At 39.9% G+C, this 13,420-nt stretch overlaps 1 protein-coding gene across 1 annotated transcript in view; it reads left to right on the top strand.

Annotated features, from left to right (window-relative positions):
- PRKAR2B (protein kinase cAMP-dependent type II regulatory subunit beta) overlaps window positions 1-13,420 on the top strand; it is a 72,274-nt gene that overhangs the window by 12,469 nt on the left and 46,385 nt on the right. Inside the window, exon 2 of the mRNA XM_088153818.1 lies at window positions 12,670-12,705. Within this exon, the coding sequence (XP_088009944.1) occupies window positions 12,670-12,705 (36 nt within the window). The remainder of the gene's footprint in view (window positions 1-12,669; window positions 12,706-13,420) is intronic.

The raw sequence follows: 13,420 nt of genomic DNA, 5'->3' as shown, positions 1-13,420 counted from the left end.
ACCTGTACTGTTGAGGAGCTGAGAGATTGTGGGATGTGCCTGCCTTTGTTCTGAAAAGAATTCTTCTAGGCAGTGAAATAGAAAGGCTTGATGTTTGCTGGACAAGGAGGATGCTGGTGGGTGTTCCTCATCAGTGGTTCGGTCTCACTCCAGTCTCAGGACTGGGGTTCTGAACAGGTAGCCACAAGTCAGTGTTTCCATGCTGGGAAATATTTGTTTTCCAGCATTACTTTCCAGGTAAACACATAAACACACACATTGATGTCTCTACTGCTTTTGTACTGAGAGCAGAAGCCCAACCTATTTATCTGAAATTCCATCAGAGAGAAAAGAATCTCATAGACCAAGATACTGCAATGCTTTAGATTTGTTGATTCCCAGCCTTTGAAAGGTTGCCAGTAAGCGATGCAAGTTACTACCATTTCAGTATCTTGCAAATGATCGCTGTTGATATTAGGTACTGGGAACATTTTGACTTGGAATTTTTAAAGCATAGAAATATAATCTCAAACTGTGCAGAATAACCTTATAATAGCAGTATTCCTTTTTTTGAAAGACTACTTCACATTTATGAGTTCTGAAAATTGCTCCTTAAAAAGACTGCAAAAAGCTGTGAATAAAGTAGTTGGGAAATATATTTAAAATTATATGTATTTATGGGAGGACTTGAAGGATCATCCTTGACTTTGAAAGTGTATTGGAATGAAATGTGTTAGGCTGAGCATCTCTTTATCAAATACAGTGTTAAGAGCATAGTCCTGACCTGTTTTATTAGCCAGTCCCATTGAATTTAGTGGGACTGATTCCCAATAAATTAGGTGCAGCATTACAATCTTGAATTACAGATCCTGCAACTGTTACGTTAATTCTGAGCAATAGCCTGTACATAAGAACGCACCCGCTAAATTTAGACTTGCTACTACACTTATGACTATAGGAATTGAGTGGGAAAGCATCTTCCCTCTGAAAAAAAAGTAGTGCTGATGTTTTCAGTAAAAGGAACTGAGATAAAAACATAAGAACAAACTCATTTTTAAAATTGTCCTTTATCATTAAGCAGTTGTAACTTTGGCGTCAGCTGCCTGCCGGTATTACTAATTGCGCACTGCAGGACAGTGTGAGGGAGGGTCGTCCTTGCCATCCTTCTTACTATCTCTCCCTGGTTGCCATGCGCGGTTTGCCTGGGTACATATGCACACTCATGCAAAGCCGTCTAATCTTTTGCCACCGAGTCTGCAAATTAGTTGCACTTCGAGATCTGCAGTTGCTTCTGGTTTGATCGTCGGATCCGAGGGCTCCTCCAGAACGCCGAAGAAATGACCCCTTCATTTAGATGCTGTTTGGGTGGCTAGATCTTAAGAAAAACATGGCATTTTCATAGGTGCTCAATACTTTGGATGACGCACATCCGTCTCCCTAGCAACGAAACAATAGCAAGGCACAGTCTCTCTGAAGGAGTAAGAGGACACGCTCCTGAAAATACATGGTTTTATAGTGTAACAATCAGACCTGTTAAAAGAGACGTGCCTCCATTTTACCTCAACGTATATCTCGCTGGATTTTTGCAGCCTCACAAGACACCTCAGGACACAGCTTGAGTTGTTGGGTCCTAAAACTATCTTGCTGGATTCCTCAGATTTGGCTCAAGTCAAAGCTGATTTTTTTTCGCTGTTACCACATCTCTGAGTGTTACAGTTCTTTCCCTGATGTCCAAAACCTTCTCGGGAATGCCAGCCTGTGCGTTGAATTCTTTATCCCCAAGAGTTTTCTTGTTCCTGTCAGCAGAGGAGGCAGTTTCAAAGAATAAAAGAATATATTTGCAGATTTCTCCTTCGCATTAAAATGGACAGGGAGAAGATGTCACACAGCTAAGGCTGGAGTTAAGCCCTGAATTTAAATCCTATCTCAGCCCCAGAACTCAAGTGAATTTGGACCAGACGCTGCCCTTCAGTGTAATTGATTTAACTGGATGGTTGTTAGGAGAGATCCGGGACAGGAAACCCGGCCCAGGAATTCAAGGTCATTGGAGAAAGGGCTGGTAATAAATGCAGTTAAAAAAGCAAATAAAACTGTTACAGACTGAAATTGTAGAGCAGGTCTGGGTTGGAGTGGTCTTAAATTACAGTAGGAAACACACCTACTGGGCCTTCTGTGCCACCTGACATTTTAGACAAAGTCAATAAAAGAGTACAAGAATTCATTTTTTAAAATTTACATTTCATTTACTGTTGGAAGACCTGAAGGACCAGGTTAGGGGCGGATTGTCCTGGAGAAAATCTGTCTGTGTGGTTGCTAGAGTTGACATGACTTGACAGCACATAATCAGTCAATCAAAGTTTCCTTTAAATTGATAAAAAGTTGGTAAAAGACATGAATTAGGATGCTGGCACTTTGCATTGAAATGCAAAAGACAACTGTATCTGTTTGCAAGGATGCCCTTAGGTGCACATAGGTTCCGCTGCTATGGGAGAGAGCATCCTGGGAAGCATCTGCAAACACTGCCCCTTTGGGATCCGTGTGTGTGTCACAGTGCGCATACGAAAGGCATGGGGGGGAGTGTGTTGTGTTGCTTAGTGATGCTGCTTTCTTCAAAATAACCCATTTCACCTACCCTTGTGGATGCCCCTTCTGGAAGGTCCACCCACCAGCTGGAACATGTAATCAGCCATGCCCACCACGGAGCCATTTTGCGAAGGGTATCCGCTGTTTTTCCAAATTCCAAAGATTGCCCAGTCCTGCCATAATGATGTTGCTAGTTTCAGGCCATTCTGCAATCTTCCCAATTCAGAAGTGCTCTAAAATGAATTTGAATTCATTGCATTTAACTTCCCTTTCATGGCCTTGAGCCTTGAGCTCTTGAGTCTGTATGCGTGGTTGCTTTATAAAATTTAAAAGCCATCTATGGACAATTCTAGTAAAACTTGGAGTAGCTCGTGAAGGAATGACCAAGTCGCACCAAGACCTTGTCCTTCCATTATTTCCACATCTGTGTCTTTCTGATGCTCCTTCTCTGAATTACTGCCCCCTCAGTGTGGCACTGCCAACCTTCTTTTTCATCTCTTTCTTCTCTCTCATGTACCTCGACTCTGTTCAGATAATCATATTTTGGCTTGATTTGCTGAGAAATTAGCAAACCCAATAGCCCGTGCCCTGGTTTTTTTCTCCTTTCTTCAAGAGGAAGTCTTCATTTGATTACAGTTTCCTGTTATGTCTGAATTGGGAAATGCAACTGGCAACTTCTGAACTAGTCTGAAGCTGGCTTCATGGTCTGGTCTGTTGGGAAGCCACAGTTCCCTGGTTCAGAAGTAGCAAGAATCTATACATACATACATACATACATACATACATACATGTAATCTTCCATGGCTTGCTAATGTGCTTGTGCAAGGAAAGGAAGGGGTCTGAGCTAGATTTATTCATGTGCAGTTGATTAAGCCCAGATGTTTCAGTGTGCTGCAGTTTAGATTCTCTTCCCCTTGGAGAGATGGTATCCTTGCTGGTGGTTTTTCTCACAGGAAACATATTAATGGCAAGTGTCCTATATTGCCAATCCTTGAGAACAGGTCCAGCCTGTATTATATTGTTGCCCTCTCTTTTAAGAACAAGAAGGATATCATTCTTTGGATGAGGGATGATCCCAGTGAAAAGATTCTCAGATTAAGCTAGACATGCTCATGTCTATGCTGTAGCCAAGAAATGTTATCTGAGTTGTCTCTGGGTGGGTGGCTTTTAATGCTACCTGTCAAAATTCATTGGGCAACTGTTCCATCTGCCTCCTTAGTGCACTTTCTGTGAAAAGAAAATGTTTAAAAATCAATGGGAAAAAATACTGGAGGGATTCAAGTAGGAGGTGACATCTGGAACCCCTTTCATAAAATCTTCGGCTGGGATGGGTGATGACGCAGTGAAAACCTTGTGTGAAAGCATCTCTGAAGCTCTTGTCATCTTTCTTATATCCCAAACCTAACTTTCTGCCCTAATTGGAAAGCTTCATGCTAGCGATACCTGAAGCTCAAAAGTAGCAGACTTTTACATCTCAGCTGTCCACTTCTGGCCTTTCCTTCCTTCCTTCTTCCTTATTCAGCAAACTGTTAAGGAAGGAACAGATAGTTCATGCCAGCGGTCTGACTGGGTCACTCGCAGAAATGTTTCAAAATTGGGCTGAAGGTGCGTATGATCACGCACTTGGAAGATGCTCAGTCCAGGCACAATGTAATAGTTGGACTACAGTATTTGTGCAGTTTCTGGCAGTCGGAATTAATAAGAGTAATTCTCCAGCTTGTTAGCTCATAACTTCCTGTGGTACTTTGGAAGGGAAAGTAGAGAATGACGATTTGAGAAGTGAATTGCATTGCTGGATAACGCACATTTGGTCTAGTAACAAATATTGATACTGGCTGTGCATTTCCTGAAATGTATTATGAAAACTAAAGCAAAAAGGTTTGCAATATATGAAGATTGGAATTGATGTTTTAGACTGCACTGTAAAAGGAGATGATTAGCATATGGCAGAACTGGGGAATCTATGGCTTGCAATCTCCTTTTCTGTGGCCCTCTGCATCTTTAGTAACTGAAACCAGCAGCATTTTCCTGACTGGGAAACACATGGAAATTGTAGGGTGAGCCCTAAAATAAGCACATCTGAGTTGCAAAACAAAGAAAACATCTTTGGTCCCAGCCCCCTACCTGAGATGTGGTGTTACCTACTTTATGGAATCCGCCCAATATTAAATGTGGCTGTTGACCACCAAAAGATTACCCTTGCCTGGCCTATACAAATTGGCAAATTAAACAATCCATGCGTCGTGTTTATAAGCACTTCTCTTGATAATTGATTTTGATTATTTTGATTATCAAAATAAGGCAAATGCAATAATGCAAAAAACCCAGTCATTCCATTCAGTCTTTTTAGCTCTTTAAGAATTAATTTTATTATACTATTTTATTTTATACTACATCATTATAGTCCCTATAGTTACAACATTAATATCAATTTTCTTATAGATTTTAGTGATAATAATGATTTTATCTTTTATCTATTTTTATCTATTTTAAGTCATTATAGTTTCAGCCATATTCATAAACATTCACTATATTCACTTTCATGTTTAAAATTTCAAACTTTCTGTCTTAGTTGTATTGAAATCATGATTTTAGTTTTGTCTTAGCAGTCAAACATTTTAGTACATTCTTATGGTATGTACATTACAATATTATTTCAGTGGGACAGTTGTGATTTTACTTTTTAAACCTTTGTTTTGCTAGCCAATGAGCAAAATAAAGAAACTTGAATTTGCCTTCAGGAATTAAGCCCAAAGATCTAATTCCACAGCAAATCCAAGTTTATGGTAAATTCTGATTATTTCATAATTAGTTCCCTGTCTGTATGGGATGAGAGCTTGGTGTGCTATGGGACACCAATTTGCAATTTGAAGAGGTGCAACCCAGATTTTTAGAAGTTCTTTGTCTTTGCCTATCCGATATAGACTGCAGTTGATCAAGGCAGTAAAATATCTTTGCCAACATTAAAAAGTCTTCGGTCATATGAGGATGGGGAGGATGGGCTTGTTGTGTATGTCTTTCTCTCTTTTGTAAGTTCCATGTTTGCTGAGAGTCCTCCATCAATTGAAGGATAAGTTTGGGATTGACATTTAGCTTCCAAACCAAATCTGGACATCTGAAGAGTATCCATTGTCCACTTGTTAACCCAGAGGCAAGAGAAATGAAGGAATGGTGGTTGTGTAAATGAAAACAGTGAATAACCTGATCCAGCCCCTTCTTGTTTCTTCATAGTTCATAGTCCTCCTATAAAACTAGCTGTTGCACAGCTTTTGTGACCTTGCATACACATCTAAAAGGAGTGGGGCTTGCAGCACAACGGGGCAACCTTGCTTTTGTCATTTTGACAATAGCAGCAATACTGCAGAGCCCATGGCTGTCTTTGTTCGCTCCTTCTGAACTGTTTGATTTCTCTTTTTAAACTCTTTCTGGTTACTCCCCCTTTTTGAGGTGTGCTGTTGGGTGAACTGGTCAGATTCTGTCCAAGTTGTTGGAAGATTGAAAAAGAGCTGTTATTCCTGGGCTTCTGTTTTCATAGAGTGCTTGAATTGGAGACATTTTCTTTTTCATGATATTGGGGATGAAATTATCTTGTTTCAGAAGCATGAATGCTTGTCCTTCATGCCTATATTCTCTTGTTGCGACTGTTCCTTGGTCTTCTGTCACAGGCAGTTTGTGGCTCTTCGCAGCAGGGCAGAAAGCAATTCCCTGTGAACCAAAACACTTCACTTGTTTTTCATAGCAAGTTGATTTTCAAGCAAACTGTCACTGTAGCACTATGTTGAGTTATTAGCTTACCTGAAGAAGGTGGATGCTGTTCCATAGAAAATATAATTTTTCCTACTGCAGCTTCTTAATTCATTTCAGATTACATCTTGAAGTTAAAGATGTGTTAATTTTGAACTTTTTTCATTATTCTTACTACCTCAATTATACATCTCCAGTTCAGGGTGGATACTTCAAGTTTTGAGACAAAGTCACAGGTGCAATCAGAACATGGCTGTTGATTCATGAAATCACAGCTGTGATGTGGCTAATCATAAATTACCCATTTCATAGAATGGCAAAAGGCAGAAGGTCAAAAGACAAATAACATGTCAGGGATTTTGAAGAGAGGGCAGAGATTGGGCCAGATCTCAGAACAGAAGCCTACAGCTTGACCTTCTCCTTTCTTTTGCCACAGAAATCTATTCCACAGAAAGTCAGTTGTAAGACAAGCATCTGATCAAGGATCCTGGATGCAAGGCCCAGGAGATCTGCTTTTTTGAACTTCTGATTCAAATTGAGCTCCAAACTCTCTCAGCACAACGCCAGGACAGGAGATACATGCTTCTGTGTATTGTCTTACACATACAAATGCACGTGTACGCAGAAACAACTCTTTAAAAGGCACATCTCTGCTTGCTCCCTCCTTTCAGATTGGATATTCACACCTCCTAACTCCTGCAGGTGGACTCTGCAACCCTCTGATCTTAGATCTTCCCATTGTTTCCTCTTCAATTCTATGGGATTGTGCCCACCCACCCCTGGTCCCCCAACTTTCTTATCCCACTAGGTTGGGTTAATGCCAACCTTCTCCTACTGCTGTTTCCATTTCTAAGCAGAACTAGTGGGGCCTGTATCTTTCTCCCTTTTCCCCCCTATGTGGTTGAAAGAAAATAAATAATAATTTTCAGCAGGATACATTGAGAATGCAAGGATAGGTGCCTGTGGACGTAATTGGCATACTTGGATGTCCATGGGCTGAGCAAGAGAGGAGGGCAGATGATGAAAAGTACACAGCAACATCACAGTGCAAACCCTGCCCCACTAATACTTGCATCATGACATTGCACACAAATACATAAGGGGCAAAGCTTGCACTGCAATATTGCATTGTACATTTTGTCATTTTGACAAAATCTCAATTTGTTACAAACGATCCTGTAGACGTAGTGGAGCATCGTGGTGCCTATCCCTGTCTAAACCATATGTTAACCAAGATACAGTCTTTGTGATAGTGTCCGTTATTTTTAATTCAATAACTTGCTTTCATAGCAATACAATAAACCACAAACAGTAAAGCTATTTGTGGCACCTGTCCCACCCATAGTTTTAATTTTTGGAATGTAATGGAGAGACATTTGGAAGCTTTTGGTCAGAGCAAGCGAACAAGAGGGCAGATAGAAAGAGGGGAGTTTTGTGAGGGAGTGTGTGAGTTAGTGGAGTTGAGTAGCTGCATTGAAGGAAGGTTGTTTTGCTAAGTGGGTGAGGCTATGTGGGTTTCCTGTAGCTGGATGGGTTCTGTCTTTGCCTGCTTGCTGAGCACGTGGTCTGAGGGAAAGGGGCTTACAGCTGCAGCTGACTCATGGATCAGATCATCAGCTAGCAGGTGGATTTGCTTCCTTGGCCAACAGTTCAGTCCCAGCTAGTGTCAGGCTTCCTGACCCAGTTTGGCAATAAATTACAGCTCTCTTGATACTTCATGGCTTTGCTCCACTCCTCAGCTTGCTTGGTTGAAAACTCTCAGACATACCGTGCCTAGATTAGACTCTTCAGTGCAGACAGGAATGAACCTGTGCAGAACAGCTGATTTGCCCATTGCTTGTGTTAAGATACGAGCAAAACCTTTTATGCTCGCTAGGGTTTAAACTTGTGGCCTTTTCCTTCTGCCCTTATGAATTAATGGATACTCGATGAAGGGCTTCGTAGCCTTGAAACTGAGCAGAAGTTGTATGTTTGCATAACAGCCAGCTCTCACCTGGGACCCACTGATTCCTCCTTCACCTGCTTCAACCCTTAATGTCAATACTCTTTGGAAAAAGAAAAGACAACTGTCAAAGGTTCACCTTGGACATGGCAATACATCTTTCTCTAGAAATGCAAATGGTCATGAGCTTAACAGCAGAAGATTCAAGGATGGGTTCGGATAAATTGTTTTGATAACGATGATTAGCTACTGCAGAATTTAGGAATCTTGCCTTATTTATATGGCTGCTCCAGAGCTTCAACTCTACATTTCTTTCTTCTTCCCTGATATGATAATGGACTTTTTGTTGCCTGTTTCTTAGCATGGGATGTTGAAGACACTTGTGGAGTATTTTAATATAGTCTTGACTGATCTCAGACTCTTTACTTCTGGTCTTACTGGTTTCAACCCTCCCAGTTGAGAACTTGCAGTCAAAATGAATGAACAGGAAGGCAAACAGCAACAGGAGTTTTATGAGAGGAATAGGGGGAGAAAGCTGATCATCCACCTTCCAGATATTAATCATCAAGGTGAGGTTAGCAACTGTATGAGGAACCAGGGTTCTAGACTTTGTAAAAATATAACATAGGGGCTGTATTTTAGGTCAAACAGCTTCTAAAGAAGAAGAATGCAAAGTTACTAGTAGTAATGAGTATATAAGCAGAAAGCTGTAACAAGAGTTAGTAGGAAAATAGAAAGGGGAGAAGGTGCTTTCCTAGAGTGTGAAATGTATGGCCATCTGCTTCTTCTGCACAGGTTATAGGTTTGTGTTTGGTACAGGGAGCACTAGCATCTGGCAAGTCCCTGAGGGTCCTTCTGCCAAGGAATTGTCATCTACAGCGATCTTCCTGTCAGCACTGTGGAATATCATTCCCTCCTTGTTATATTTTCAAAGAGATGTAAAATAGGAGGACTCCTGGGGATGAATGAAGACCATACTACCCTACGAAGTGTGACACGTTGGGTTGGACAGTATAGGATTGTTTTTTACCACTTTTGTCTATTTTTACTCTGTAAAAATATATTAGCCATGGAGTTAATTAGAGTGACAATGGAGCAGATGAATCAGTACGTTTGTATCCTTGAAACCATGGTGGTTGAACTAGAATATGTTTATATAGCCTAAGCAGTATGTAAACAAGAACTTCCAGGATGCAGTTAACTCAAACTTACTCCCAGGATGAGAGCTCTTATATTTCCAAGGAGAATGAGGGCCCTAAGGAAGCAGGACATCATTGTGAGGATAAGGGAGACACCTAATCCTTAGGTGACAAAGCCATGTCCTCTTGTACCAGGATATGTTTCAAGAGAGCAGAGGGCTTTTGATTCTAGATGATTCAGTCATTAGAAACACAGACAGGTGGGCATATGGTAGGTGTGTAAATTGCATGCATGTAAGACTTAACCTGCTAGAAGCTAGAAGAGAGGCAATCCTAGATTTAAACCTAAATGATGACAGTGATCTGATGTGAGATTTAATTGTTGTAAAACCAATAGTAGACCATAACACTATTACATTTAATATATGTGCAACTGGAAAATGCCAGTAGAGTCCAAGACAGTCATATCTGACTACAAAAGAGGAAATTTCTGAAAAATGAGAGGACTAATAGGAAAGAGAGAGAGAGATGGAAAGGGAAAGTCAAAAAGGCCAAATCTTTTCAGAGTACCTGGATGTTATTTAAAATCATGAGTACGGATTCAGTTTGAATGCATTACACAATGTAAGAAAGGGTGAACCAACCCTAGGAATAATCCATCATGACTTTGTAGGAGCATCCAAAATCAGTAGAAGAGAAGCTTCCTTCAGAAAATGGAAAGCCAATTGCAATGAAGAGAACAACAACAACAAATCTGGCAGAAAAAGTATAAGATAATGAAAAGCAAAATGAAGGCAGAGGAGGAGAAGAAACATCCTATAATTCTGTATTTCTATTATTATCATTTGATGAATGTATAACAAAAATTAAATGGAACAATAGGAACTTCTTTACATATATTCATGTTGAAAGCCACAAGGTAGTTGGGCAAAACAGTGAAAGGGGTGACACAGCATAGGACAGACAGCCTTTATGGACTTACTCAAGAAAGGAATCAGAACCTAAACAAATTGAAGTAACAAAAGAAGATATTCTAAGGCATCTTGAGAAACTAAACATTAACAATTCAACAGCCCCTGATGTCATCCATTCAAGGGTTCTTTCCCACTCAAATGGGAAATCGCTGAACTCTTAGCAAAAATATGTAAGCTGTCACTCAAATCAGTGCCAGAGGATTGGAGGGTGGCCAGTATGATGCCATAGTTTAAAAAAGAACCTGGGGAGAATTGGAAAATAATAAACCAGAGAGCTTAACATTTGTTCTAGGCAAAGTGACAGGAACAGTAATCAAAGAAGAAATGTAGGGGCAGAGTAGAAAAGACCTTGCTGAATAAAAATTGGCATAGAGTCTACGAAGGTAAATCCCACCTCATCACCATTCTGGGACTGATGGACAGTGTTGATAGTCCCATGGATATAGGCCATCTTCTTAAAATTCCTGAATTTTCAAAAAAGGTTTAACCCGGTTCCTCATCCAAGGCTCTTGAGTAAACTTAGCAGTCGTGGGATAAGAGGAGGACTGCTAAGTGGTTAAAAAACAAGAAAGCAAAGAATAGGAATAAGTGGGTTATTTTCTCAAAGGAAAGAAGTAGAAGCAGAGTCCCTCAGTACCTGTATTGGGAGTGGTGCTTTTTAGGTTGGTCAGAAATGATTTTGACTTAGGTATAAGGAGTGAGATGCCCAGGTTTGTGGATGAAATGAACTATTCAGGGTGGTAAAATCCAGAAGGGCTTGTGAACAGCTCCAGAAGGATTTCTTTGAAATGGGTGAATGGTGAATCAAATGGCAAATGTATTTTAATTTAAGAAAGTGTAAAGTGGTGCATGTACAGGCAAAAAAAGCCTAATTTCACATATGCATGGACAGAATGTAAACTGACTGTCCCTAATCGGGAAAAAAACATCTTGAGGACATAGTGGACAACTCAGTGACAATATTGGCTCAGTGTGGCCAATGTGAAAATGCTAAATTGCATGGTAGGGATCATTATGAAAGCAATTGAAAATAAAATTGCCAATATTGTTATGCTGTTAGACAATTATATGATATATCTCATTGGTAGCAATGTGTATAGTTCTGGTTGCCACATTTGAAAAAGGACGTAGCTGAGCTAGAAAAAGGACAGAAGAGGAAAATCGAAAAGGTCATGAAACTCGAATCCCTTCCTTTTAAGAAAAGGCTAAAGTGTTTGTGATGTTTTAGCTTGGAAAAAAGGTGGTGCCGAGCATCTCAGCTCTCTAAAATGCAAGTATATTTAAAGTATTTTTAGGTGTTTCTGTATTTTGGTTTCTGGCATTGGTTTTAAGTGTGGAGGAATTCCATGTGGTATTACTGTATTTAGTATGCAGGGGTTCCTTCTCCTAGCAAATAAGTACCATATTGTAACTTTAGTGCAATAAACAAGTTCATAAATAAATAAGTTTATCTTACAAAAAGGTAGACTAGTGACTCAGTGAATTCAAGACAGTCCCAAGAGTGTCTGGCTGTTTAAGTCAATATTCACATTTTTGAAGTGAATAGAGATTTTTTGGGGTGGGGGGAGTGTTGATTTGAATTTCTGACACGGCTGCTAGCAGTGGCTTTATTGGTGAAGGGATATGCACTGTCGATTCACTTCCTTTCAGCCAGACTGTGCCTAGCAAAGATGAAGAAATGCCAGGGTATGTTTGTAAATGAATTTCTGCAGATTGATCTTGCCTGTGGTTATTTCCATTCTCCCCAGTCACTGGAAGTAAACCTGATTTGCCCTAACTGAATATTGTGGTGCTGTGTCACTCGCATTGCTTGGAGAGAGGCCAGTTTTATTTCAGTAGGTGGCTTTCTGGTCCTGACATTCTGTTTTGAAACAGTTTGTGTTGGAGGCAGAAGGCTGATTGTTATACTCTTGAATTAAAGCTTAGGCAGCTAAAAAATGAGGGGAGTAACATTATCCAATATAGGCAAGGAAGGAGGCTTTGGCTGTAGCTTGGACAGATAAAAGAGAAATGAAGATGGAAGTGGAATTTCACATTTGAGTTTCTTTTTCCAAAAAACCCCTAAAGTTACTTGTTTCTGATTCCTTTGAATTTCATTATGAAGTTGTTTTCTTCCCCCCAAGAAAATGGTGGTTATAATTGCATCCCAGGCAGGACTTTAAATTTTAGCAGATATTTATGTAGATGAATGGTGATAACTGTAATTTATTAAAAACTGGGTTCACGTATTTTGGAAAACTGTTCATATATATTTTTCTTTTATTTTGGAAGTTATTAACAAAATCTCTGTTTTCTTCTGTTCTTTTAGCTCCAGTGATTAACCGGTTCACTAGACGAGCATCAGGTCAGTTTCCTAAATTTAAATGTGCTATCAATTGATTACTGAAACGTTATTATTTGTCATTTAATATAATGTTCTTATTGTATATCAGAGTGCTAATATTGCCTTCTTTTTATAATGGGATTATCTGTTGCACATTTTTCTAAAAAGAAAAAAATCAAAATTTTGCATTTTATAAATATAAAGAGGAGACTTTCTGCATCTGAGCAGCATTAAGAGTTTTGAATTTGCTTCAGGCACACTCTTTGTCTTGTTATGTGTGCACCTCTGTATAACAAAAAATTATATTCACAAATGGGTGCACACAGGCCATTTCCCTTGAGGATGCAGACATAAGCCTACCACAACTTTCTTCTTCAGACAATTTATTATTTATTGTTTGATTCGTATCCTGGCTTTTCTTCAGGCGCTCAAACTATCATACTTATTTTTTTCCCACAACAACTCTTCGAGGTAGGTTGGGCTGAGAAAGCGTGACTGGCTTAAAGTCACCCTGTGTCAGCCCCACTAGGGAGACCAGACCGGGATATCAACTCCACAGGAAGGCTCAAACTACTTTTATTGAGATTGGCTAAAATAACAGAACATTGCAAGTCTGATTGTGTTGTACCTCCTCCCCCTTCTTATGCTCCATTGAATCAGGGAGGTGCCTGCCTGAACTGATTTCAAATGTTATCTCATTTATCAGGACTCAAAAAATGTTTCATCCCTTTTTGCC

Source organism: Python bivittatus, unplaced genomic scaffold (assembly GCF_059951505.1).
Source record: "Python bivittatus isolate LINGU-HERP-01145 unplaced genomic scaffold, Pbiv_v1 ctg000010_np1212, whole genome shotgun sequence".
In the NCBI taxonomy this organism is placed as follows: domain Eukaryota; kingdom Metazoa; phylum Chordata; class Lepidosauria; order Squamata; family Pythonidae; genus Python; species Python bivittatus.
Note: the sequence above shows the minus strand (reverse complement) of the source record. Positions and strands in the feature narration are given on the sequence as shown.